The 24,883-nt window shown below is 38.7% G+C and overlaps 7 protein-coding genes, 2 long non-coding RNA genes and 2 other non-coding genes across 20 annotated transcripts; 5 read left to right on the top strand and 6 right to left on the bottom strand.

Moving 5' to 3' along the window:
• Positions 1–604: 604 nt before the first annotated feature.
• LOC110224925 lies at positions 605–2,795 on the top strand. 2 transcript variants are annotated; one of them, XR_002329382.1, is made up of 4 exons: positions 605–767; positions 857–898; positions 1,666–1,740; positions 2,381–2,795. It is a non-coding gene; the product is annotated as an uncharacterized LOC110224925 (long non-coding RNA). The 2 variants fall into 2 exon arrangements; XR_002329381.1 differs by having other exon boundaries at positions 608–767; positions 2,384–2,795.
• LOC110224926 lies at positions 1,629–2,374 on the bottom strand. The gene is made up of 2 exons (XR_002329383.1): positions 1,888–2,374; positions 1,629–1,799 (listed from the first exon to the last, which is right to left on the bottom strand). It is a non-coding gene; the product is annotated as an uncharacterized LOC110224926 (long non-coding RNA).
• Positions 2,796–2,831: 36 nt separating the features above from the next.
• LOC9328102 (protein CELLULOSE SYNTHASE INTERACTIVE 3) lies at positions 2,832–6,749 on the bottom strand. 5 transcript variants are annotated; one of them, XM_021012749.1, is made up of 5 exons: positions 6,369–6,749; positions 5,667–5,714; positions 4,970–5,043; positions 4,879–4,885; positions 2,832–4,788 (listed from the first exon to the last, which is right to left on the bottom strand). In XM_021012749.1, the coding sequence occupies exon 5, from the start codon at positions 4,692–4,694 to the stop codon at positions 2,976–2,978; it is 1,719 nt and encodes a 572-aa protein (XP_020868408.1). In that variant the 5' UTR covers positions 4,695–4,788; positions 4,879–4,885; positions 4,970–5,043; positions 5,667–5,714; positions 6,369–6,749; the 3' UTR covers positions 2,832–2,975. The 5 variants fall into 5 exon arrangements, with proteins under 5 accessions (XP_020868408.1, XP_020868409.1, XP_020868406.1 ...); XM_021012750.1 differs by lacking the exon at positions 4,879–4,885 and having other exon boundaries at positions 2,832–4,642; positions 4,732–4,788; positions 6,369–6,748; XM_021012747.1 differs by lacking the exon at positions 4,879–4,885 and having other exon boundaries at positions 6,365–6,749.
• Positions 6,750–8,448: 1,699 nt separating this feature from the next.
• Positions 8,449–9,312, top strand: LOC9325414. Its single transcript, XM_002891993.2, has one exon. It carries the CDS (start codon positions 8,821–8,823, stop codon positions 9,247–9,249), a length of 429 nt encoding a protein of 142 aa, XP_002892039.1. The 5' UTR covers positions 8,449–8,820; the 3' UTR covers positions 9,250–9,312.
• Positions 9,260–11,488, bottom strand: LOC9325413 (ribosomal RNA small subunit methyltransferase, chloroplastic). The gene is made up of 10 exons (XM_021012313.1): positions 11,202–11,488; positions 10,960–11,109; positions 10,818–10,874; positions 10,642–10,740; positions 10,448–10,543; positions 10,284–10,368; positions 10,142–10,194; positions 9,967–10,050; positions 9,784–9,894; positions 9,260–9,615 (listed from the first exon to the last, which is right to left on the bottom strand). The coding sequence occupies exons 1-10, from the start codon at positions 11,427–11,429 to the stop codon at positions 9,550–9,552; spliced, it is 1,029 nt and encodes a 342-aa protein (XP_020867972.1). The 5' UTR covers positions 11,430–11,488; the 3' UTR covers positions 9,260–9,549.
• Positions 11,489–11,541: 53 nt separating this feature from the next.
• TRNAV-UAC lies at positions 11,542–11,614 on the top strand. Its single transcript has one exon. It is a non-coding gene; the product is annotated as a tRNA-Val (tRNA).
• A 3-nt stretch (positions 11,615–11,617) lies between these two features.
• Positions 11,618–14,328, bottom strand: LOC9328101 (flap endonuclease GEN-like 1). The gene is given in 8 exon segments (XM_021012306.1): positions 11,618–11,947; positions 12,039–12,517; positions 12,599–12,697; positions 12,700–12,962; positions 13,042–13,223; positions 13,304–13,474; positions 13,551–13,727; positions 13,917–14,328. Coding segments are annotated over 8 exon segments (1,803 nt in total). The 5' UTR covers positions 14,112–14,328; the 3' UTR covers positions 11,618–11,710.
• Positions 14,329–14,390: 62 nt separating this feature from the next.
• TRNAK-CUU lies at positions 14,391–14,463 on the bottom strand. Its single transcript has one exon. It is a non-coding gene; the product is annotated as a tRNA-Lys (tRNA).
• Positions 14,464–15,234: 771 nt separating this feature from the next.
• On the top strand, positions 15,235–18,345 carry LOC9325412 (subtilisin-like protease SBT1.1). The gene is made up of 2 exons (XM_002891992.2): positions 15,235–16,038; positions 16,551–18,345. Exons 1-2 carry the CDS (start codon positions 15,389–15,391, stop codon positions 18,223–18,225), a joined length of 2,325 nt encoding a protein of 774 aa, XP_002892038.1. The 5' UTR covers positions 15,235–15,388; the 3' UTR covers positions 18,226–18,345.
• A 15-nt stretch (positions 18,346–18,360) lies between these two features.
• LOC9328100 (ATPase GET3) lies at positions 18,361–20,994 on the bottom strand. Of its 2 annotated transcripts, XM_021012311.1 has the most exons (8): positions 20,635–20,994; positions 20,001–20,125; positions 19,761–19,911; positions 19,550–19,660; positions 19,204–19,342; positions 18,995–19,110; positions 18,680–18,874; positions 18,361–18,565 (listed from the first exon to the last, which is right to left on the bottom strand). In XM_021012311.1, exons 1-7 carry the CDS (start codon positions 20,887–20,889, stop codon positions 18,710–18,712), a joined length of 1,062 nt encoding a protein of 353 aa, XP_020867970.1. In that variant the 5' UTR covers positions 20,890–20,994; the 3' UTR covers positions 18,361–18,565; positions 18,680–18,709. The 2 variants fall into 2 exon arrangements, with proteins under 2 accessions (XP_020867970.1, XP_020867971.1); XM_021012312.1 differs by lacking the exon at positions 20,001–20,125 and having other exon boundaries at positions 18,378–18,874; positions 20,635–20,702.
• A 162-nt stretch (positions 20,995–21,156) lies between these two features.
• LOC9325411 lies at positions 21,157–24,740 on the top strand. Of its 4 annotated transcripts, none has more exons than XM_021012310.1 (16): positions 21,157–21,273; positions 21,345–21,435; positions 21,513–21,687; positions 21,764–21,869; positions 22,000–22,082; positions 22,166–22,192; positions 22,293–22,438; positions 22,553–22,645; positions 22,778–22,858; positions 22,991–23,052; positions 23,209–23,265; positions 23,420–23,491; positions 23,625–23,873; positions 24,053–24,168; positions 24,279–24,371; positions 24,444–24,740. In XM_021012310.1, the coding sequence occupies exons 1-16, from the start codon at positions 21,214–21,216 to the stop codon at positions 24,577–24,579; spliced, it is 1,647 nt and encodes a 548-aa protein (XP_020867969.1). In that variant the 5' UTR covers positions 21,157–21,213; the 3' UTR covers positions 24,580–24,740. The 4 variants fall into 4 exon arrangements, with proteins under 4 accessions (XP_020867969.1, XP_020867967.1, XP_020867968.1 ...); XM_021012308.1 differs by having other exon boundaries at positions 22,970–23,052; XM_021012309.1 differs by having other exon boundaries at positions 22,293–22,456.
• Positions 24,741–24,883: the final 143 nt, after the last annotated feature.

Genomic DNA, 24,883 nt, shown 5'->3' with positions numbered 1-24,883 from the left:
TATGATACAATATATAAAGTTGTGATTAATAAGATAAAGTTTGGAGTCTGAAACTGAAGAGTCGATATTTTGTTTTTGTGTTTGTGTTTGTGCACATTACAATAGTGTATATATTATAATTATAGTATTTTATGTGAAATTATTTGTTTGGTGTTTTTAAAAATTTTGATACACAAATTTATTTTCTGTCTGAGTTGTTACAAATTTAGAATAGAATGTGTAGTTACACAAATATTTTACGTTTTATTTGAAATATTTTGTAAGTTGTTTAAAAGAAAAAAACTAAAACTGGTTTTGGTGCACAAAAATAATTTGAACATTTGCAGAGGTAAGATGTGTAATTGTTAAAATATAAATGTTTAATTTTGAAGAAATTGAAAATTTAAAATATGTACAATAACTATGATAATGCAACATTATTGTTTTTAAAGATTTAATATAAAATTCAGAAAACCTCTAAATCAATATGTTAATTAACTGGCCCAAAGCCATTTTTGCGAATAACCTTTTAGTGGGCTGTTTGTAATATTAATTTAGGCCCAAAGTTGAATAATTCTGAAGCCTTTTAGTATTTTTATCTGTTTTCTTTTTTCTAAATTTAATTATTTGTTCAGATCACAATCGTTGTCTTTAGTTCCACAAAAAAGACAACCCACCGAATAAAATTAGGAACATCGATCGATTTCGATTGCGAGATTCTCATATTATCCAGTTATTGGGTCTGCTTTTCTACTGTTTGTTTTGCAATTTGCGAATTTTATGAAGAGGTAAGCTTATTATTGAATTAGATTTATACTTTTACAGTTTTTATATATGTCGATTAAATTTCAATCTTTGGACTTTTCTGTTTTCATAGATTTCTTCTTCAAGAATTATCAAGAAGTCGGATCTTATATGGGTAATTATTCTCAATTGACTATCCAAATTTGGTTTTCACAGAATTTTTAATACGAATACGAATTTGACTTCGAGTAGTTTTAAATCGTTAGATAGAGAAGGAAGATGAACATTTAATATTGTTTGGAATCATTCCATCTCTTTCCGATTCATGGCTCTTTTACGTTAAGTTTTATAGATTGGCTTTAGCAATTTTAGCAATTTTAGCGTTATTCAGATATCCCATGATTTGGATTCGCTTTGTTCTCCTTTTTCCTAAAGAATGAGGTTTATAACTCTGTGCAGTGCTACTTGTAGTTGTTGCTCCTGTAATATGAAGTTGTTCGACTAATATGAACTATGAAGTGTCTGTTTTCCTGTAATGTTAAGCTAGATAGAGAAGGAAGTTGAACAGATAATGTCGGAGTGCACTGGGCTATTTTTAGTTTCAAACCAATAAATTTAGTATAATTTGTATAAACTGTTACCTGAGAAGAGTTTTAATTTATTTAGGTTCTATATAGATTTCAGTTAACTACAGATATAATGATACAAAATATGAGGCTAGACAAAGAAAAACAAACTGAAACGATCATTACAAAGTATGTGATGTTTGTTTAAATGTAAGCATGTTATAAACAAATGTAAATGTATTCAGGTAAAGGATCATTTGCAAGTAACATAAGACTATGGAGGATGCACTCAGATTTTGTCAATGTAGCTATTCATAAATATAAATGTAGAAGGGCGAGATCACAATTCTTACACTTTCGTTTATTACATTTGCAGATTTACCTAGAACCCTAACAGATTTCAAGTCTTCTCGGTTAGTGAGATCACATCATATCTTCTCGAATGTAAAAGGTTAGTGAGATCACATCATTTCTTCTCTTCCAAATGGTTTCAGTATCCACAACTCTTATCTGAAAACACAAATAGAAGGAAAGAGAGTTATAGTAGAACAAATTCATATATATACGTAAACCTTACAGAACCAAAATAAATTGTTACCTTTTACATCAACTCTGTCTTGAAAAGTAGAGTAGATTCAAGATTTCGAGCCATTGTTAAACATGAAAGACGATAGAGCTAGAGTTTCGTAAAAGTTTGAAAAAGATGTGAGTGGAAGAAAACTATGAGTAGACTTGAATATTTCGTTCAAGGGCAATTTTAAGTTGGATTCTCCATTTACGCTAAGAAAAGTTAGTGTGTATCTTCAATGACATTTTACATTCTATATTTATATTAATCAAAGTCGGCTAATAATGCTTTAGGGTTTCTTGAATCATATCAAAGTAAATAATTTCGAATAAGGATTGTTAAGGTATATGCTTGATTTGTTAATATTTGAATTTATAGATTTTGTTAAGTTTGGTAAGAACTGATAACTGAATTGGTATTTTAAGAGATTTGTTCTTATTTACTAATCGGAATATATGGGATTTTTTTGTTATAGAAATATTTTAAGTGATTAGATCTAATTTGGTTATGTCATTAATTTCAGCAGATCTCAATCGCATATATTCCGCTTTTTTGGTTATAGAAACATCTTTTACATTCGAGAGCATCAGAAAGGCCTTGACCCGCGAAGCCCAATAAGATGAGATGCGCGATTATTACGGAGCCAAATCCCATAGTCTCAAGATCCGCGTGTTTTACCGAAGAAGCATTGATATAGATCCGACCCATGACCCAAGATCCGCTTTTAAGTGACAGCAAATTAGCCATTTTGCCCTTCAACGAAATTTTTAAATTATTCTTAGAATGAAAAAATTATAATGGCAATTTTTGTAATTTTTTACCTTTCATAAGGTTATTTATTATCGAATGTTTTCCAATTAATAGTATAGATAAATGTACTCCACATAAATTCTCAATTTTTATAAATATGTGGGAATAAAACTAGTTGACTACTGAAACTAAGACCTGCAACTATTCAAATTCATGGGCCTGTATTTAATATAAAGCCCATATTTATCAGCTTCAGAGAAACAGCCCAAAGGACCGACCTTTTTAATAGTAAAGTTTAACTAACGGTTAATAAACTTACATCAGACAATATTACACCTTTTATCTTTTTTCAATGTCGCATCGTTTTTTTACCGGTGAAAGAAGCTTCTCAGCTTTCCTCTTTCAAGCTTCTCGAGAAGCTTATCGGCGCCGATTACTTCCATCTCCGACAGCTTCTTCAGATACCCTATTGCTCCGTACGACACCATCATTTTCTTACTCTTCTCGCTTCCCGACAACCCCAACAGCCCCGCCACTGCGTACTTCTTCGCCGTGTTTCCAGGGTTCGAATCCAATAACATCACCAGATTCGTCACGCTCTTCCCGTCTTTCTTCAGTTCCCGTCTAATCCTTCCTTCCGTCACCAATCCGGCGATCGCCTGAGCCGCCGCTTCTCTACACCCGTTTGACTTCGATTCCAGAAGTTTCACCATCTCCGGAATGCACCCGGATTCTCCCACTAGCCTCTTTGTCTCCGGCGAGCAAGTGAAACGGCAAATCGCCGATGCTGCTGCTTGTTGCGCGCCTAAAGATCCTGACTTGAGCACGTGTGTCAGTCGTGGAAGCAAATTGAGAGCCACCCATATCTCTGGATTCACCGACGGGATTAGATTTCTCAGTGCCGTTACGGCCGGTTCTTGCGGCAATGGACCGTCCAGATAAGCCAAGAGACTCGGAACTCCGCCTTCTGAAACAATGGCTTCGCGTAGACCCTCGCTCGCTGCAGTGAGATTCTGCAAACACTCGGCCATGTGTTCTCTTGATCCTAACAATATCCCATGGTTTAGAAGATCGATCGAGACTCTAACCATTCCTTCTTCCGCAAGCAATTGTCTGAGCTCTGAAACTGCTGACATGTTCTTCAGAGCAGCTGCAGACGCAGCTTGTGACACAGAATCCCCTGTTTTACAGAGATCGATAAGAGGTGTGATGCCGCCGTGTCCTGCGATTTCCCGTGCGTTTTCCTCTGTCATGGACAGTCTCTGTATCGCAATTGCAGCTTTTTCTTTGGTTTCAAGACTTCCTGATTCGATTAGCCTCACTAGCGGAGGCAATACACCTTCCGAGATAAGCCATTCGTCGCAGTGTCCTGATTCCGCTAATACACTGATCAGATTCACCGCTTTCTCTCTGATTCTTGTCGAAGTTGCTGTTAGCAGCTGAACTAAAGCTGCAACGTTGGCTCGTCCGATCAAAGGCATAACCATCTTCTCATCCTCTTGCATTGCACCAAGGAGGCTTTCGAGAGCATTGTGTTTTGATTCCAAGTGACCGATCTGTAGCCTTGCTAGAAGTTCTTTTAAACTGGAAATTTTGGGTGTTTCTGATGAACTTGAAATGTAAAGAGGTAATGTAGCTTCACCAAGAACGCCGGTCTTGATCAAAACCATACAGTCTCTTAGATTCAAATCCAGTTTTCCGGATAAAGCATCGAGATTGCTCTGCATACGCAGCTTCCCTTCATACTTTTCAGTTGAACACAACTCTGCAAGCTCTATAACTTCACTAAGAGTCTTAGCCACAGATTGCAACTGTTCGTTGCAGAGCTTGTTCTTGGAGAAACAAGGGTGGCTTGAGAGGTCAGATAAACAAGCTGGTATCTGTTCGATCTTTGAGATTATCGTCTTCCATCGTCCTGCAAAATTCTTAACTGTTTTTGCCTTGCTGAGGACGGATGGTATTAGCGAATGGACGCGCGATAGCCATTCTTCTGCTGATTGTTTATCCATGATCATCTGGTTAACTTGCTGCTCTTCTGCCATGGCTCCAAACTTTCCCATGGTTACCAATTCTGCCATTGTTCCCATTGGACAAAAAGAAAAAAGAAAATTCACAGCTTCTTACGCTATTTGAACATTCATTCTCTCTTCTCGATCTGTGTTTGATAAATCCTAATGAAACCTGAAGAGAAAAACCAAAACTTTACAACCTTATATACATGTCTGAGCCATGAGTTTCCAAGTGTATAGGGAACAAAATATAGAACTTTACCAGATAACTGCAATTGAAGATGAAGAGAAAAATCAAAACTTTGAGTTCTTGAATGTTCAGTGAGAAACATAAAGAAAAGCCAAAACCTTACCTTGTCGCCTTGTTCCTTTAACTTCACTTGAAGAAAAAAGATCCAAAATTCTCCCCAGTTCTCTATGTTCCTCACTGATAATTTCAGATCACAAATTCTGATTAACTGTACTTGTAGATTAATAAAGATCAAAACTTTATGGAACACAATATAGTGAGTAGAAGACAAAAGAAAATATTAAGTTAAGATGAAAACAACATCTAACAGATACACACAAGCCATTGCTTAAGAAAAGAAGGAAGTTTCCCCACGACATATCATTTCGAGTGGTTTCTAGATGCATATTCATTAAATGCTTCACCCTAACATATCATAAGCATAACACATTAAACTCATTCACAGCCACGAGATATACTCACTCTCCATGAACCATCATTGTCAATGCAAAAAAAAACTTTTAAAAACTCGTAAAGATTAGTTTCGTGATTGGAGAAAGTTTTCTTAAAAAAGGGGAAGCACAAGCTGTAATTTTCTGATCAGAATGATTCAGTGTGTTGATACTTGATAGTAACAGAAAGGAAAAATCTGGCTGAGGATTAAAGTTAACTTGCAGACTTTTCTTTGAAGAGAAGTCAATGGGAAGTCTCTGTCTCTCTATTTGTAAGGAAATTAGATACTGAGTGATCTTCTATAATATTGAAATTAGCCCAAAATTTACAAGTAATCTTTAAGGATGATCTAAAGGGAGATTTTTTACCTTCAATTTAGTAGTTGACTTGACTGTTGCATCCAGCCAAAACTTGATCTGTGAAATGTAGAGAGATTCAGTAAGTATACACGTGTAGAGGTTAAGCAAGATTTCACAGAATTGATGCAGTATGATCTTTAGGTGAGTCACTGAGATAATAAACACACACACAAAATAAACTTGTGATTATGAATCTGATTCAAAACAGAAGACCAGAAATGAGATATAGGGGAAAGTGTTGATCATCTTCTGAATTTAGACAAAAGAATCACAGAAAACAGAAGAAAAATCACTCAATTGTCTCTATCGACGATAAAGCAATTATAAGTATGAGATCACAACTTTAGCTTTATTTTTCTAGTGAATACAAACATCAACCGTAAAGAACCAATCTTTAAGATTCAGAATCTTAAAATACGTTTCATCTATTGTTTACGAAAATCAAAAAGACAAAAAAAAAAAATTGAACTTTTTAAGTTTTTTTTTTTTCTTTCTTTATGCCCAGAAAGCAGAAAAAACAAGCTGAGGGATGAGAAGTAGACTGCAGAATTAATCAAGAAATTTGAACTTTTTCTTCTCTCTATGATTTGAATCAAAGGGAAGTAGAAAATTTACAGTGAGAAACATACAATCTGGTAAAGCAATGATGGCAGATGACATTACAAACGTTAAGACAATTTGGAAGGAATAGTCCCAAAGATACTCACTTACCCAGAAACCAACCAATTTTGAATACTTTGCAAAAATACAAAGACAAGCTGCTGACTTCTCTTCCTCAAACACTCCAAACGATTATTAAAAATAAAATAAAACCTGCCCCTCTCTCTTCTTCTTCTTCTTCTTTTTTTATTTATTTATTTTCTAAGTATTTGAAAAGATTCAAATCTCAACACGATTTAGAGAGAGAAAGAGAATAAGAGAGATAAAAAGGGACATAGGAGGACAGAGGACAAAACTAAAGACAACTTCGATCAAATCCCGATTCTAAAAAAATCCGTATTTCTGTATTTAGATGATTTGCTTTCTCGAAACAGTTGACAAAATAAATTATAGAAACCAAATAAAAATACAACAGTGTCTGGTCGATCTGTCACTGAGATTCTCCTCCCAAGAAAAGAAAAGAAACCCTACGAGTAAAAAAGAGTTTCTTCCTCTCCGACGGCTGCGATTCATCTTACCACATTCGATCTCGACCGTTAGATCTCGTTCTGTTTCATAACGTTACACTCATTTCCTGACGTGTCTTGTTCTAGAACCGTTCGATCTGGTTTAAACCCTGAAACTCACAAGATTTCTTTCTACCCCCATTACGTGGCTTACTGTGCCACGTGTTGGGCAGAATTTGAATCTAAAAGAATACTTTATTTACAATAATATGCTTTTACTTTATTTTTATTACAAAACTGCCAGACATAGAGAGCATGTGTGAGTCGCGTGAGCTATCTATGCCTATGGCCCACTTATTTACGTCCATTCGAAACTAATTAAGAAATTCATTAATTGTTTCTTTTTTTCTGGAATAAGAAAAAAACTCTTACCTAATTACTGAGTTTTTTTCAAGAGTTGCAAACTTTGGCTGGCATACAAATACAAATTTGACAATTAAATGATTTGAAAATGTTGCTTCACATGACAATGATTCATTATTCTCGTCGTATTTGACCACATAATTTTAAATTAATTGTTAACAACCATTATATTATAATGGTATTCTTTGAGGGGATCCATGAATTGAATATCCTTCAATTGGTGTTATCGGACAAATAATAATTTGAATTTAATTTGGCCATGTGATGTCTTATTTACACTACTCATCATTATTTTAAGATGAGACACTAAATGTAAAAATCTACTCCTACTTCCTCTCTCACACAAACACAAAACATTTTAAGGACAAAAAAACACACACACACAAAGGACACTTTATTCATTCTAAAGATAACGTCTAGGGAAGAAAAAAAAAAGTGTACATGCAATGTAAATGATTAGATAAAGCCATAAATATATTCATAATTCATTCATAAGCTTTCGACCTTATGAGTTATCATGAAACATAAATAAAATCAATTATAATCAAACATAAGCAAATAACTACAAAAAAAAAAAAAGCATTGATCATTAGAATATAGTAGATTTGATGACACTTATCGATCGATATAGTCAAATATTTTCATAAAATTTTTTGAGGCTTCAAGGTACTCCGGGTGGACAACCTTACGGCGAATCTGAAAGATTTCTACCCATGTAACTTTTAATTGACCAAGACAAGATTGTTCCAATAAACAGCTTCGGATAAAAGGTTGTTGGGTGCGCAATGGGTTGTTGATTAACCTCTTGTGCATGTAGAGTACGTTCATTGATATTAGGAGGATCACCATCAGACAACACTATTGAAGTCTGAGCAACTATGGACGGGAAAAGATCTTTCTATTGCTCCTACCATGAAATAGAAAAAAGATAGGTTAGTGTGTGATTAGAGATAAGTTTTGGGATCGCTATATAGTAATCATGAAAATTTGAATATTCTATCAATAAATAATATATCACCGAATCAAACATATTCTCAAATATGAGAACAAAGTCAAACTTCCCTAGTTCTAACTTTAAAACCCAAAAAAAAAACAGTTGAAGAACTTAGACAAATGAGAGAGTGAGTCATACATAATTGAAGGAAAGACATTCTTCGTGCGGGAAGAATTTAAGAGGAGACTCTTTCGAGCCTCAAATTCTTACAAAGGTAAAAGTTAATTAAAGGTAATTGTAAATTGTATTTCCCAAATAATAGTATAGGATATACTAGTAACAATTATGAACTTTTTAGTTGTCAACAAATCATAATCATGAATTTGTACATTAGGTTTTAAGATGACAAAAATGGGTTTGTGCGTCTTCGAATTGCAAAACAAAATGAAGACCCTCTTTAGTTTCATTAAAATAAGACCCAATAGTTACCAACTTCGAGTAGTCTTATTGAAGCCCAATTAATAAATTAAAGGCCCAAACTAAAAGCAGTATTTTACATAATAATACACATCGTCAGTCTCTTCCTCGGACAACCAAACCCGGAGCTCCTCGACCTCGCTGTGATTGTAATAAGTAACACAAAATACCTGGAGAAATAGATTATACTACATAGAAAGAGAAAGAGAGAGTGTGTAAGAACATGGCAAGTGTAGAGCAAGTAGCTGAGCTGATATCATCGCTGGAGCAAGCAACTTTAATGGCGCAGCAAATGGGAACCACCGTGGACCAGAACCAGTTACTCCAAATCTCCTCTCTCCGCATAGCCCACCAACGCCTCTCTGCCTTCCTAGCCTCCATCCCATCGGCGGAAGGGGAGAAATCTTTCTCCTCCGTCGAGCCGATGCAATTAGGAGAAGAAGAGAAGGGAGAGGCTGAAGAGGAGAGATATTCGGCGATGGAGAAGGTGGAGGAGAAGATGAGAGAGTGCTTCATTAGAAACAAGAGACTCAAGCGGCCACTGTCTCCGTCGTCGACGGAAGAGAGGAGTGGCCGTGATTATGGGTTTGATTCCGACCCACATGCCACCAAGTTGAGAGCTTTGGATCTTATCTACCAGTTTCATGGATGATTGTAACAAATTGTGATTGTAAAGACTATCGTTTTGGGATTACAAAATCAACAATTTAGCTTACAAAGATTCTCTCATAGACAGAAATTTCTACAAGACCAAACAAGATTGGGACTGTATCCTACTTACTTCCTGATTCCTGATCCCTGATTGTCTGGATTTTGGCCACATTCGTCTTTCAGCAGCTTCAATGGCGTGTCTTCCTCAGCTTGTTGCCGTCATTTTCCTGTTTTCAAATGGCTTCGTATAATTCCAAAGCCGACAAAACATGGATACTGATGGTTGTCCTTCTCGTTGGTCTTATTCGCTGGCGATTACGTTATGCAACTTGACAAAGTCATCCAAGGTAAGCTCTTCAGGCCTTGACTGCAGCAAGGTAGTAGAACAAAAAGATATGACTGAAGGTTACGAGAATCGATTCTCTAACAAGCCAGTTTCAAGATATGAATTTCCTCTTATGAGCTTGTAATGATTGATATGATCTTAGAACGAGCTACCCAAGACCTCATATAAGTCATCAGAGAGATTACTCACAGTGACTGGAAGACCAGCAACTCCGAGAGCTTTTTCGATCTCAGGAGATGATGATATGTGCTGGAGGGACTTTCTCAACATTTTTCTCTTCCCGTTGAATGCAGAATTCACCTGTTTTGGAATTCGATTCAGATGTTTTGTTGTTAAAAATCTACGAAATAGTCTGAAGCAAGTTTTAGCTACCAAAGAGAAGAAATTTTTGGTGGACGAAACATCAGGATAGTCACTCGGATGCTTCAGCTTGAATGTTACAACAGCAGCATCAACCTGTAAGGAGCACAAAAAGGAAAAGAAGTCATATTTCTGTAATGGTATCAAAATTTAGTTATGATGAAAGTTTGGAGAATAGAATCAAAACCTTGGGCTGAGGGAAGAAGTTTTCCCTAGGAACTCTGAAATTGTATTCCGGTTCTTAAAACAAGGAAGTTACACAGTTTCTCAGCAAAACTACATTGACGAATTGCAACACATTTAAAGTCAATAATGGATGGAACAAGTACCTGAATAGAAGTTGATCAAAATGTTGATGGGGCGGTATTCAGATGTTCGCAGTGCTGGTTCAACCAATCGCAATGCTGCCTCGTCCTAAGATTAGCGGAAAAAAACTTGTCACAGTGAATATATAGCATTTGGAATGATCCTCTAAAAACAAATAATGGTTTACCTGGAGCAAGAGAACAACTTTTGAGAAGATATCACCCATAGGAAGTAGAAGCTTCACAACATCAGTACTTATATTGAAAGGTAAGTTAGAAACAACCTGCATCATTAGCATACAATTGCATTGTGTAAATAATAACCTGTGGTTGGTGGTGCAGAGTTAGTAATAAAATGTACCAAAAGAGAAACTAGAGTGACCTTTGCAAGAGAAGAATCTGGATGTGATAACCTTCTGCTCTCTAAAATGGAGAGCATGTGAGAACGGATGTGACACTTGACAAAATCCTCTTGCAAAACCTAGAGAAGAACCCATTTTGATGTAAAAAAAAAAAAGAAGAATGATCTGTTTTTCCTTGAACTTGATAGGTAGGTACCTTGAACTTGTCAGAACCCGCAAATCGTTCACTCACCAAATCAACCATATGAGGATCCTAAAGATGAAGTTTCAAAATCAGAATCAGCCACATTTGCTATACAAAATAAAGGATGCATTTCTTTCTTGAATTGATAGCAAACCTTTTCGATGGCAAGAACTGTGGCACCTAAATTGATAAGGACATTGGTTAAAGAACCAGTCCCAGGACCAATCTCTAATACAAAATCTCCTTCTTTCACATCAGCCGCAGAGGCTAGCTGGTCGTTGATATCCGAATTCAACATGTAATGCTGTGCCAGAATTCAAACCATTCTACTTAATGGTGTGAGGATTTAAGTTAATAAAATATGTACGTATGTGTCTACGAGTGGATTGTGAGAACCTGGCCGAGGGATTTTCTGGGAAAGCGACCACGAGAATTGAGTGATTTGAGAGTTGAGTGGTAATCATCTGGGCTGCTCTTGCCGCATGACACCTTCGTCCTCCGCCTTGAGAACGCGGCAGAGATTTCCCCCAACAGAACCTTTGACGGCCAATTCTCTCCGCTTATCCATGACGACGGCGATAGAGAGTTGCAGTTGATGATGGTTGATGTTATTACCGCATTCATAATTTCCGATAAGACCAAACTCCTTCTTCTGCTCTCTCTAATTGAATCAGTTTTGTTTTTGTAAGAATAAGAGTAACGTTATCAATTGTATCTATATACATAATACCAGAAAGGTGCTGTGGTGTAGTGGTTATCACGTTTGCCTTACACGCAAAAGGTCTCCAGTTCGATCCTGGGCAGCACCATCCTTTTTGAAATCTTTTAATTAAAAAATGCAAAGTTTCCTTTTTATATACAGACCAAAAAATTGGGTTTACTCTCAAGTCAGAATCAAGAATGTTCTATCCAAACAAGAGACGACGCCTTACAGACTTTGAAAGGTTACTACTACTAGTAGAAGTTGCCTGTCTCTTCTTTTCCGCAGAAGCTCTTGAACTCCCGCCAGTCTCTATACTTTGACCTGGTGCTGCTTTCGCTGAACGGTAGAAATCGGTAATGCTTCTTTGTACACCCATTGTTGTTGGTCTTGGTGTTGCTGTTTCTTCAGAAACATTCTTCTTTTTCGACTCTCTCAGTTTCTAAGAGTTAAACAAACAAAAACTGTCAAGGACTCGAGGCAAAGGGAAGAAAAGGCAACTCATAGAGATAGCGAGAGAGCGAATTTATTACCTTCTCATGTAGAAAATGCTCTGTTTCATCAGGGAAAGCAGACTCAACAAGTCCTATGCATTCATCAGTTAGCAAGAAGCAGTCACCATTATCATTTTGCACCTGAGGTTCATTTAAACCATCTAACGGATCAACAGACTCTTCTTCTTCCACCAGTTCTTCTTCCAATACAACAATTGATTCTTCTGGCTCGCTTTGACTGTGACTATAACCACTTATAGATATGGGTTTTCTCCACCTTATCACAAAAGACTGATTCCCATATCTAGTTTTTATGCACTTGATTGAATGAAATTCGTATTGATCACATAACAAAGCGTTTCCTGTGCTGTTTCTTGCCTTTTCTCTTAGATAAATGGTCGACAACATCGGAAGCAACATTTTTCTAACATAAGATGGGTCCCAGTGCAGTTTGAAAACCATGAGATCCACTAGCATTCCAGTATCAGGAGTTCCCCAAGACATTGACGAGCCATCTTCTGCTTCAGAGATGCATAAACATTAGGATTCAGAACAATGATCATGTAATAGGGACATGAAGTCATAAATTCAGTTTCTACCTGCCGTCAAACCATCGGATAGATAGAGTTCAATAATCTTTCTGTTGGGAAATTCTGGCGCTAGAGCAATCTTATCACAGACTTTGATCCACCAATCATGGTTTTCTTCTGTTCCTTTAACTCTCGATCCTTGGAACAAAAGGAGCATTCACATCTAAACCCTAATGGTTTCTTAATACAACCACTATCACAACCACAATGCTCACAAGAGGACTTAAAATGAGTTCTCTTGCTGCCCAGGTGTCCACAACGGGAACAGTGAGGAGATCTTTTTTTCATCTCTGAGCGGAATTCTTCACCATCATCCACAGATTTGATTCCACCAGGAACTGTAGGTTTCAACCCTTTTCCAATGTCCTGTAGTCTGCACAAAAATATCTCAATACATTCAAGAAAATGACCAGTCACCAAAAAGCAAAAACAAAAAGTTTATGGATTATAACCTTTCAAGTATCTCGTCTTCAGAAAACTCACGAACAATGCGGAGTGCTTTATCCACACCAATCCCAAGAACACCGCCTGAATCATAGTCGTTTCCAACCAATAGAGAAATAGCTATCAAGTGTTTCCGCTTCAGACCAAGGCCAGACTCAATATCTGACATATGGTAGCATTCAAAAGGCTCCTGCACACAATGAAATTAAGACGATAAAGAGACCATAAGTGAGTCGGGATAAGGCTCCTGCATTACAAATGAAGACTTACTCTTGAATTAGGCTTGATATCTTTGATCACGCACTTAGCACCAAATAGGAAAGCATCACTATCAGGAGTAATGCAAGCATCCACATAACCTTCGCTGTTTAACTGTGCACAGAGAGCTTCAGCCTCACCATTTGCTTTCAGCACCGGAATACTGAGCAATTCGAGTAGCTCCTAGAGAACCAAAAATTCATAATTAAACAATGTGAAACAAAACAAGTATCAAGGTTTCAAGGGAAAGGCATCTTACCACACATTCCTTAACCCATTCACAAAACAGCTTATTTCTCTCAACGGAGACGCCATCTTTAATCACAGGCAGATTACAAGTATCAATTCCAGAAGACCGGAAAAACCTGGAGATTCTCGCCTGAGATTTCAAAGGTGATGGTGTTCCATCAACCACAAAAACTGGATACGCTCCAAACTGCAAAACCCTAACCCGCATTATAATCATCTCGACTATTTTTCAAACAAGCGAAAACCTAAAATTCAAAAAACCCGTAATTCACAGAAAAAAGAGGAACTTCTTTAGCCAACCCAAAAAGGATTAAGGAGACGAAATTGGGAAATTCAGTAGAGAAGAAGAGCGCAGCAATTGAAATAAAAAAGGAACCTTTGAGAAGAGGTTGATAGTACGGAAGAAAGTGAGCCTGAGGTGAGGTTTAAGGACAAAACCCTTAACAGCGGTTTCATGCTGAACGATCCAGAAGGAGAGATCAACAGCGACGCGTTTGTTTCTGAGATAATCAAACCCTCGTTGTTGAGCATAAGGCCTCAGCAAATCCCAGAAATTGCCTCCCACACCCATTCAATCAATTGCCGTAATTGACAAGCGGAGCGGAGGATCACTAACCGAATCGCCTAAACCCACAAGGCGAATTAAAAAAGGAAGCCGACGGAGAGAATGAATTTCTGACCGTTATGGGAGTGTTGTTGGACTCGCTTGTGTTGTACCTACCTATTTATGGCATCCTTACATCACCCGCCACGATTATGGGCCTAACAACTAGCCCGGATGATGTATATGTATAGCCTATTATTAAGTCTATTAAGGAAAACAAAAATAACATAAAACTAATTAAAAATTCGCCCACCGTGGGGCTCGAACCCACGACCACAAGGTTAAGAGCCTTGCGCTCTACCAACTGAGCTAGACGGGCTTTATTGGTTAAGTCCAACACTAAATTAGATAACTATTGTATAGAATTGTTTTGTGGCAACCAGAAAAGCATTATCCAAAAATATGCAAGAATAGACCTTAATTAGTTAATTTACAATAAGATCTCGCTCGCTGAGAGTGAAACACAATAAACCAATTTTATATGGTGTGTTATCCTTTTAAAAAAGGTATTGAATTAAATGAGAAGATACGATGAATATATCTCTGAGGACATAAACAAAAAAAATGTAAGTCGTCGGCTTACGTGTTCCAACTTGGCTTGAAAGCCAATACACAAAGAGATTCTGAGGAAGTGTGAACAAGCAATGATTTGAATCATAGGAAATGTAGAAGAAAGCTTCGATATGATATGAGTAATATTAAGTCACGCCCCAATTATTGTTGCGTTTGTCCCCTCCCTCTTCATTTACATTCAATGTCCACCTACCCCTACCGGCGGTGGAAGCTGCCTGCATCCCCCGTCCTTCTTCTAAACTACTACCTGTTTTCTTTTTCTCTATTAAAACTGTAAAATTGTAAACTTCTTTTCTTTTTCAAAACATAATTCACATGTAAAGCTGACTTCGATTTCTCTACGTGTTCATATTCTGGTTGGCAAATATTTTTTATCATCCAAACTCTTCTAAAGTGATATTAATCACAGTTTGTATTTTTTTTGTTTTTATTGGTATATATAAATGAACCGACGTCTCCTAAAGCAACATTAAGTAACAGACGGACCCGCACAAGAACCTCACAACAGCGACAGTTACAAACATATCATATATTTCATTTTAACCTTTTCGTATATATTACTCTTTCTAGTCACATTTTCCTCAGCTCTCACAGCTCACAGTATTCACACGTCACATATCTATTTTATGTGTTATATACCCACATAGACGAGTCCTAAGAATCATAGGTAGATGCATCGCTTTCTTTTAATGCTCTTATATCCCTTTAGCGACAACCGTCCCATGATGTTCTTCAGATCATTCGTCGTTTTCTTCTTTCTCATCTTCTTCACATCAAATGTTTCGTCTCATAAACAAACCTACGTGATCCACACTGTTGCTACCAGCACAAAACACATCGTAACTTCACTTTTTAATTCACTCCGAACAGAGAATATTTACGACGATGGGTTTTCTCTCCCGGAGATTCACTATATTTACGAAAATGCCATGTCCGGTTTCTCCGCGACTCTCACCGACGACCAGCTTGAGACGGTGAAGAACACAAAAGGGTTTATCTCTGCTTATCCAGACGAGCTCTTATCTCTACACACGACGTATTCTCACGAGTTTCTTGGTCTCGAATACGGGATCGGACTTTGGAACGAGACGAGCCTATCTTCGGACGTCATCGTCGGCCTTGTGGACACAGGGATCTCTCCGGAGCACGTGAGCTTCCGAGACACTCACATGACCCCGGTCCCGTCTAGATGGAGAGGTTCGTGCGATGAAGGCACAAACTTCTCTTCTTCGTCGTGTAACAAGAAGATCATTGGAGCTAGCGCGTTTTACAAAGGCTACGAATCCATCGTTGGAAAAATCAATGAAACCACTGATTTCAGGTTAGACGGTTGAAATATTATTATATTAATGATCCCTCTGTTTTCAACTTCTCTTGATCTCCCCATTGTTTTTAGTCTCCAAATGTTAGTGGGAATAATGTGAAATGTTTTTTGGAACTTCTACCAACAACAAAATAAAAACTTCGTACTTTAATATCATGCAAATAGAACTCAATTAAACAAATAAAGTTTAGTTAAAAACGTTGTCTAGCTAGCTCCATAAGACCATGCACAGTGGAGCATCTTCACGGGTGTTAGTGGTAATAAAAAAACAAAAAATTATTTCTCTCTTCACATCCGGGTTTTTTTTTAATACTTACACCCCCAAACGAATGCCCCACTGCCCCACTGCCCTTGGTCTAACGTTGATTCGAACATAAAAGTACCTTCCTCTAAAAGAATTGATTAAAATGGACAAAATCAAAATGCTTTCGTAAAAATTCCGATGATGACACTAGATTTGTTTTGTAAAGATGGTTCTCACTAATAGTTTATTACTATTGGTTCCATAGGTCGGCTCGAGACGCACAAGGACACGGGACGCATACAGCCTCGACTGCTGCCGGAGGCATTGTCCCGAAAGCGAATTATTTCGGACAAGCTAAAGGTTTGGCTTCAGGGATGAGGTTTACTTCGAGGATCGCTGCTTACAAAGCTTGTTGGGCTCTGGGATGTGCCAACACTGACGTCATAGCAGCCATTGACCGAGCCATTTTAGACGGTGTGGATGTGATCTCTCTCTCGCTAGGTGGATCATCACGCCCGTTTTACGTGGATCCCGTCGCGATCGCCGGGTTCGGAGCAATGCAGAAGAACATATTCGTGTCTTGCTCTGCGGGTAATTCAGGACCAACTGCATCCACAGTGAGTAATGGAGCTCCGTGGTTGATGACTGTTGCTGCCAGCTATACGGACAGGACGTTTCCGGCCATAGTCCGGATCGGGAACCGTAAAAGCTTGGTCGGATCATCCTTGTATAAAGGGAAAAGCTTAAAGAATCTGTCTTTAGCGTTTAACAGAACAGCTGGAGAAGGAAGCGGAGCCGTGTTCTGTATCCGGGACTCGCTCAAGAGAGAACTCGTCGAGGGTAAAATCGTAATTTGCTTAAGAGGAGCCAGCGGCAGAACCGCGAAAGGGGAAGAGGTGAAACGGAGCGGAGGAGCTGCGATGCTTCTTGTGAGCACAGAGGCAGAAGGAGAAGAGCTTCTTGCTGATCCTCACGTTTTACCGGCGGTTTCAATTGGATTTTCCGACGGTAAAACCTTATTGACTTATCTCGCCAGCGCAGCCAACGCCACCGCCGCCGTTAGATTCAGAGGAACCACGTACGGTGCAACGGCCCCGATGGTAGCCGCGTTCTCATCCAGAGGACCTAGCGTCGCGGGACCTGAAGTTGCTAAACCGGACATTGCGGCTCCCGGTATGAACATCCTCGCCGGATGGTCGCCGTTCTCGAGCCCTAGCCTCCTCAGATCCGATCCAAGACGCGTCCAATTCAATATCATCTCGGGAACCTCCATGGCTTGTCCTCACATTAGCGGAATCGCCGCTCTAATCAAGTCCGTTCACGGAGACTGGTCACCGGCGATGATAAAATCGGCAATCATGACGACGGCAAGGATCACGGACAATAGGAACCGACCGATCGGAGATAGGGGCGCCGCGGGAGCGGAATCGGCGGCCACAGCGTTTGCGTTTGGAGCGGGACACGTGGATCCCACGCGAGCGGTAGATCCGGGGCTGGTATACGATACCTCCACCGTCGATTATCTCAACTACCTGTGCAGCTTGAATTACACGAGTCAGATAATACTTCTGTTCTCCGGCACTAACTACACGTGTCCTAGTAACGGCGTCGTTTTGAGTCCCGGCGATTTGAACTATCCTTCCTTCGCGGTCAACTTCGTTAATGGCGCGAATCTGAAAACGGTGAGATATAAGAGGACTGTGACGAACGTTGGGTCACCGGCGTGTGATTATATGGCTCACGTAGAGGAACCCAAAGGTGTGAAGGTGAGAGTGGAGCCGAAAGTTCTTAAGTTCCAGAAGGTGAGAGAGAGGTTGAGTTATACGGTGACGTTTGATGCAGAAGCTTCGAGAAATACATCTTCGTCTTCCTTTGGAGTTTTGGTTTGGATGTGCGACAAGTACAACGTCAGAAGCCCTATCTCCGTGACGTGGGAATAAATTTCGCTTTTTTTATTTATACCAAAGAAACTTTATTGTGAACATCTCTCTTATTTACTGTAATTGTTTTTATGAAAACATTTATTTTTTTTCTCTGTTAAAAGACAAGTCTATATGTCACAGAGACCCTTCAACTTGATATTAAAAGCTGATTTAGTCGACGATTTCTTGGTAGATAGATTCTATATGTAGTCTTGATTATTACAAATGAAAAACAAATCCAATGCATAACAATAAAACAACGCAAAAGATGATTCTGCTTGATCATCTTTCCTGTCCTATAAAGAGTTGTTGCTAGATGAGGAACTAGAGAGAAAAATATTCAGTTTTAATTTTCCACCTATAAATTGTTCAAAACATAAACAACAATCAACCCAAATGAAAACGCAGATCCACAAGACCCCCATGTAGAAAGCAAGTGAGTTCCGAGAATCTGGCGAGGAAAGAAACTTACCATTAAAGGGAAGAACATAGCCTTATCTTTTTACCCACTCTTGACCCGTTCGAGTTCTTCTTCAGCTGTTTTCAACTGCAAACGCAATGTGTGTACTTTCCGCTCCAGCTCCTCTACATTGCTTCTGCTAGTGGTAGGATGGTACGGCGTCAAGAACTTATGTGAAAACGCCTTTAAGGCTTCAACCCCTGTCACCTGTGATCCAAACATCCACAACAAGTGTAAATCTCAGGATGTAAATTATATAAGGCTTTGTTTTCTTTATCGTTTTGATTATGTTCCTTCTCTTCAATAATGAATGTCATGCGTTCTTACCTCTTCCGGAAGCAGAGGAAGTTTTGTGATATTGAAGTCATCGTATAGCATATAAAACTGATCAAGATACTTCTGTTGCATCCGCATCCTTGCTCTGAGCAACTTGGATTCCACATCTACAGGAGAGATAAGAGTCAATAATTCGTCATATTTGTTTTTAAAACAAGTTTGAAACGAGAAGATAGACACAACTGCAAATAAATAGGCACCTTCGTCATCGTACAGTACTTGGTTGATGATAATGTTATGCGTGTCGATCTCAAACTTGGCAAGTTCCTGAACAAGTCTCTCTGTTTCATAGAGAGACAAGAACTCGGGGATGCAGACACAGACGAACGTAGTCATATCCTGCGTAATGGATCCAAATGTGTCAATTTCTTATCTTAAAATGCAGAGATATGTATCAGAATTTTCACTAATGCAGATGAATGCTGTCAAACCTTATGCTACAGAACAATGTGATGCATCTAAAACTAAAATTCACGAACAGAGTTAAGAAAACAGTCAATGAGTACTGACTATAGCAAAGAACTTAAACACTCGAGCAAATGTTACCGGGTCTTTGAATTGCCGATTTACTTGCTCAATCACATCTTTCAATCCCTCAAGTCTTCCCAACAGAGCATCCTCTCCAAACTCATCCTCAATGCCAAACATACGGCTCATCTGCATTACCAACCAGTTCCATGGAAAATCAGCCAAAAAATAAACCAAAGAGCAATATCAATTGCCAAGCAAACTGAATTTCAAAAGCTTGTAGACATGCCTGAGTCATCAAGCCACCAAATCTACTCTTCAATGACATCAACTTGGAAAGTCCCTTTTCTAGTGTGGCTGGAAACTGTAACAGGCGGAGGGTATGTCCAGTTGGAGCTGTGTCAAACACAATAGTAGCATAATCCATTGTTTGCACCAACCTAAGGAAACATACACATGTCAAAATTTGACTGTGATAATACATTGATAAAAGCTGGATGATTATTAAAAGAACCAAAAGGCTATTTACTTCAACATCTCAGCAAAACTCATGGCCTCATCGATTCCAGGAATCGCATTAGCCAAATCAGAGAATAAACCATCCATCCCGTCTGCACCAGCCAGGTCATCAGTTTCAACGGTAGGATCCACCTCCTGAGAAAAGCAAACAAGATTCACTCACTATGAGGAGGGAAGGAGGAGTGTGAATCGTATTGAAAGAAGCATTTGATTATAGTAGTGTAATGTATACACATATACACAGACACACCTAAGAGCTAGAAGCTTAAAAGATTAGCCATAAACTCATCATCAAGCCTGTCTATTAGAGGCGATCCAGAACCACAATTTTTGAAATTGGCATTACCAGCAACTACAATGGCCAAAAATTAAATTTGATTTGGGGACATCAAATGTTCCTTACAATACCAAGAATACAAATTGGCCTCCAAGTTCGTATATCGAAATTCCAAACCTAATCCCCAAAATCAGAGTGGGCATATGATAAGAAAGGTACAAATCTGACTTCAACATCAAAATTGATCCATCAATCTGCGGTTTGAAATTGTGGATTCAGAGAACCCTAATTCCCAATGAGATCAAAATCCCGGAGCAAATTTCCTAAAAATGGAGCACGATCTAGAAGAAAATCGGAGAAAGCTTACCATGGCAAAGAGATTAGAGAAACCTTGAACCAAAGTGGGGGATTTAGTGAAGCGTTGCTGAAAGGCATCACTAAGATTGTGAGCAGGATCGGTGGAGATGATGAGAACGGAGGATCGAACACTGGCGAGACAAATTGCGAGAATTGAACTGCATGTCGTCTTCCCCACACCTCCTTTCCCTCCGACGAAAACCCATTTAAGAGACTCTTGGTCCAGAATGTTCTGCAGCGTGGCCTCCGGCAAATCCGCCGCCATTGCTATTGCTTCTTCCACTTGTGAGATGATATTTGGCGTACGGAAGAGTTTAACTGCGGCGAGAGACTTTTACGCCGCCCGGTTCAATTTTTCGGTTTTGGAATATCACACAGCAGTCTTGGTTTGATTTTTTGGTTATCGTTAAAATTGGTTTTTAATTCCGTTTATCCGGTTTGTTCAAGTTCATATAAGCCCAGTGTGGGTGGACACAAAAAAGCCCACATAGATGAAGCCGTTACGACATCGTTTTGGTGAGTTACGATTGAAAGAAAACCCCTCTACTCGTTGGGCCCGTCTCCGGCATATTGATCTTCGTCGGAGGATATGGCGGCGATTTCAGAAGAAGAAGAAGCCAAACTCGAAAGGTTCCTAGATTGGCTTCAGGTTAGATCCCTCTGTTTTCCGGGATTATGATTTGCTCTTTATCCCTCTGACATGTGTGTAATTTCATTCAGGTGAATGGAGCTGAATTAGGAGGCTGCAACATCAAATATTCTGACTCCCGAAAAGGATTTGGCATATTCGCTTCCACTGAAACTTCCGATGGTATATATTATCTCCACTCTTCACTGAAACTTATGATGATAGCTCATTTCTTCTGATTCAGCTTTGTAAAATTTCAGATGTTTTGCTTGTTGTTCCACTTGATCTGGCCATTACCCCTATGAGAGTTCTTCAGGACCCTCTCCTGGGCCCTGAGTGCCAGAAAATGTTCCAAGACGGACAAGTTGATGACCGCTTTCTCATCATTTTATTCCTCACTTTCGAGCGTCTTCGTATCAATTCTTCTTGGAAGCCGTAAGTTTTTTTTTATCTCTTAGCACAGATTTACGTAAGCTTAAGGGGATTCATCAGTCTTGAAATGATATGATAGGTATCTTGATATGCTTCCTACTCGATTTGGCAATCCTCTTTGGTTTTCTGATGATGACATCCTTGAGCTCAACGGGACTAACTTGTATCACGCAACCGAGTTACAGGTCAACAATGATCATTTTTTCCTCCTTATCATATCCTCCTAAAAGTAGCAACCACATTGATTAAACCAATCATTTGGAAGACGACCATCGTGTAATCATTTCATTCTCGTTTGATGTACTGCCTTTTCAGAAGAAGAATTTGCTGTCGCTTTACCATGACAAGGTGGAGGTCCTGGTGAAAAACCTTCTTATTTTGGATGGCGATTCCCAAAGGTTGACATTTTTACACTACTTTAGACCAAATTATTGTTCATTGATGTCCAGCCAATCATATTTTGTTTTCTCTCTTCGTGCAGCAAGGTCTCCTTTGAACACTTCCTCTGGTATGTTTGGTAGTGGTGTTATTCCTTGTTAGTAGAACCAGACTTTTGTGTGTTGTAAAGGGCTGCTGAGTAATCTTGAGACTTTTTTCCATTCTCCCAGGGCAAACTCTGTATTCTGGAGTCGCGCCTTGAATATTCCTCTTCCACATTCTTTCGTGTTTCCACAAAGCCAGGATGATATCGGGGAATGCCCATCAACAAGTCATTCACCTGAAACGGCTCCAGTTAATTCTAATGAGGAAAAAGGCAAGTCATTAACGTTCGGTCTGCTGAATTCTGTGTGAAATGCCTTTTTTATTATTATTATTAGTCTGGCATGTAACTACAACTTCATGAGTTTCTTCATTTTCTGATGGGTAGAAATTCAGGCTCAACCTGGTGCTACATCTGTAGGATCCGGAGATACAATATGGGTTGAGGGGCTTGTTCCTGGCATTGACTTTTGCAACCATGGTATGCCAATTTTTGTTTCAAAAATTTAAATAGATCCTACTGTCAGTTTCACTCTGTTCCATAATGTTGATATGGTTAATGAGTGTATCCCAGTGTGATGTGATATGATGTACTATGGTTATGGCAGTATAGATTTGAAACCTATGGCGACTTGGGAAGTTGATGGGACCGGATCAGTGTCTAGGGTTCCTTTCTCCATGTACCTTCTCTCCGGTTGGCCAATATTTGTTTGTGTTACCTCTCAGCTTTCTACAGTTTTTCAATCAAACAATATGGAACATTTCTTTTTCTCTCTTCTTTTTGATCTGTATGTGGAAAACTAAGTGCTACAATTCTGTAAAGCAGTCGCTCAACGTCTGATCCCAAACAAGGAGATCTCGATCAGTTATGGTAACAAAGGAAATGAGGTAAGATGTTTTGCAGTTCCTGGCAGCTTCAATATTTTGTTTTGTTTGCTTAATATGTTGTACAACTATATAGATTTTCGAGTTGTGGACTTGTCTCTTGGTAAATTATCACATCTAGCCCTTTGTTTGAGTGATGTGCCTTCTTGCTGCATGCAGGAGCTTCTTTACCTGTATGGCTTTGTGATAGATAACAATCCAGATGATTATCTCATGGTAATTTTTACTTCCACTTTGAACAGTTCCCTACCTTTTCAACCAGCGATGTATTATAAGTCTTGAGGATGTTGACAAACATAACTTTCAAGATCAAGAAGATGCTCGTCAATTTTGTTCTCACATTTTTAGGAATAACAATGGATTTATCCAGGTACATTATCCTGTTGAGGCGATTCCGATTATCCCATTTTCTGATTCCAAGGGGCAGCTGCTTGAAGCTCAGGTTAGCAGTACAAGTGTTCACACTAATCTTACCCAAAGTTTTGATTATAGACCCTATAAGACAATGTAGCTCTTTAATACATTTTATTTCAATGTAATATGTAACTGTCGAACTCTGAAAAATCTCATTGCAGAATGCTCAACTCCGGTGTCTCTTACCAAAATCGGTCCTAAATCATGGGTTTTTCCCACAAACCACATCAACAATTAGAGAAAGTGATGAGAAAGAAACAGAGAGATCCTGTAATTTCAGTTGGTCTGGGCAGCGTAAGATGCCCTCATATATGAATAAACTAGTTTTCCGAGAAGATTTTATGACTGGCTTAAGGACCATTGCCATGCAAGAAGAAGAGATTAACAAGGTCTCAGCTATGCTTGAAGAGGTATGATCACCGTTTTTCTTTCTTCTGACATCATTTCAACTTAAACCCATATCCTACACAAAAGATCTCCATTTCTGAAAGACTGAAAAGTAGTGACTTGGGAAACGAAGGCGGAATCATAAATATCCACAGTTTGTCTTACACTGGATATTGAGACACAAGTATTGTTTTCCTGAAAGCTTGTAGAGTCAAGACCAGGCGAGCAACCTTCTGAAACTGAGGTCAGGATGGCGGTATGGGAAGCATGCGGGGATTCTGGAGCTTTGCAGTTACTTGTGGATCTCCTTAATGCAAAGTAAGCAGTTGAATTTGTTACCCGTGACATGAATTCTAAGGGCTAAACTAAGATGTTTGTCTGTGGGATGAGAAGAAAATTGCAGACCTCAATGCTTTTTGTCCTGACAGGATGATGAAGCTGGAAGAGAATTCTGGCACTGAAGAACAAGATGCTAGGCTCCTTGAGGAGGCGTGCGTCTTAGAGAGCCATGAAGAAGCGAGGTACAATGTCAAAAATCTGTGGACATGTTTAGATATTGATTAAAAATGTTAATAAAATATGTGTTGTGGTAGGGACTTGGATGGGAGAAGGATGAGCAGAAACAAGTGGTCAAGTGTAGTGTACCGTAGAGGACAGAAGCAGCTCACAAGACTGTTCTTGAAGGAGGCAGAGTATGCCCTTCACTTAGCTCTCTCCTCTGACTATTGACTATATAGCGGTGTTTTGTTGTAGATTCCCTTGTTTTAAACATAATATCTATTTCAAATGCTAAATAAGTAATTATGGTATAACAATTATTAGTGTGTGGCACCAAATTAACGGTCTATTGTATATATATATTTTCGTAATACCCAAATCTTTTATCTAAATCAATATAAATCTTTTCATCCAAATCAAATCTGTTGAATAATATCCAAAATCAATAGGATTTGCAAAGATTTGGTAATATATATGATAATGCTAAAGGTTTGTTTTTTCTGAATTACTAAGAGGTAATAAAAAAGGACTAAAC

This window comes from Arabidopsis lyrata, assembly GCF_000004255.2.
Source record: "Arabidopsis lyrata subsp. lyrata unplaced genomic scaffold ARALYscaffold_1, whole genome shotgun sequence".
Classification (NCBI taxonomy): domain Eukaryota; kingdom Viridiplantae; phylum Streptophyta; class Magnoliopsida; order Brassicales; family Brassicaceae; genus Arabidopsis; species Arabidopsis lyrata.
The sequence above is the reverse complement of the archived record's forward strand: the minus strand, read 5'-3'. Positions and strand labels throughout refer to the sequence as shown.

Bases quoted from the DNA above. Each gene is read 5' to 3' on its own strand.
- LOC9328102 (XM_021012747.1), bottom strand. From the start codon at position 4,694: ATGGGAACAATGGCAGAATTGGTAACCATGGGAAAGTTTGGAGCCATG.
- LOC9325413 (XM_021012313.1), bottom strand. From the start codon at position 11,429: ATGAATGCGGTAATAACATCAACCATCATCAACTGCAACTCTCTATCG. The intron at 9,895-9,966 runs GTAGCTAAAACT...ATTCCAAAACAG, and splicing joins CCAAAAATTTCTTCTCTTTG to GTGAATTCTGCATTCAACGG. The intron at 9,616-9,783 runs GTGAGTAATCTC...ACCTTGCTGCAG, and splicing joins TTGCTGGTCTTCCAGTCACT to TCAAGGCCTGAAGAGCTTAC.
- LOC9328100 (XM_021012311.1), bottom strand. From the start codon at position 20,889: ATGGCGGCGGATTTGCCGGAGGCCACGCTGCAGAACATTCTGGACCAA. The intron at 20,126-20,634 runs GTAAGCTTTCTC...TGCTTTTCTCAG, and splicing joins TCTCTAATCTCTTTGCCATG to GAGGTGGATCCTACCGTTGA. The intron at 18,875-18,994 runs GTAAGAACGCAT...TTTGGATCACAG, and splicing joins TTCCTCTGCTTCCGGAAGAG to GTGACAGGGGTTGAAGCCTT.
- LOC9325412 (XM_002891992.2), top strand. From the start codon at position 15,389: ATGCATCGCTTTCTTTTAATGCTCTTATATCCCTTTAGCGACAACCGT. The intron at 16,039-16,550 runs GTTAGACGGTTG...TTGGTTCCATAG, and splicing joins AATGAAACCACTGATTTCAG to GTCGGCTCGAGACGCACAAG.
- LOC9325414 (XM_002891993.2), top strand. From the start codon at position 8,821: ATGGCAAGTGTAGAGCAAGTAGCTGAGCTGATATCATCGCTGGAGCAA.
- LOC9325411 (XM_021012307.1), top strand. From the start codon at position 21,214: ATGGCGGCGATTTCAGAAGAAGAAGAAGCCAAACTCGAAAGGTTCCTA. The intron at 21,870-21,999 runs GTCAACAATGAT...CTGCCTTTTCAG, and splicing joins ATCACGCAACCGAGTTACAG to AAGAAGAATTTGCTGTCGCT. The intron at 23,053-23,208 runs GTAAGATGTTTT...TGCTGCATGCAG, and splicing joins ATGGTAACAAAGGAAATGAG to GAGCTTCTTTACCTGTATGG.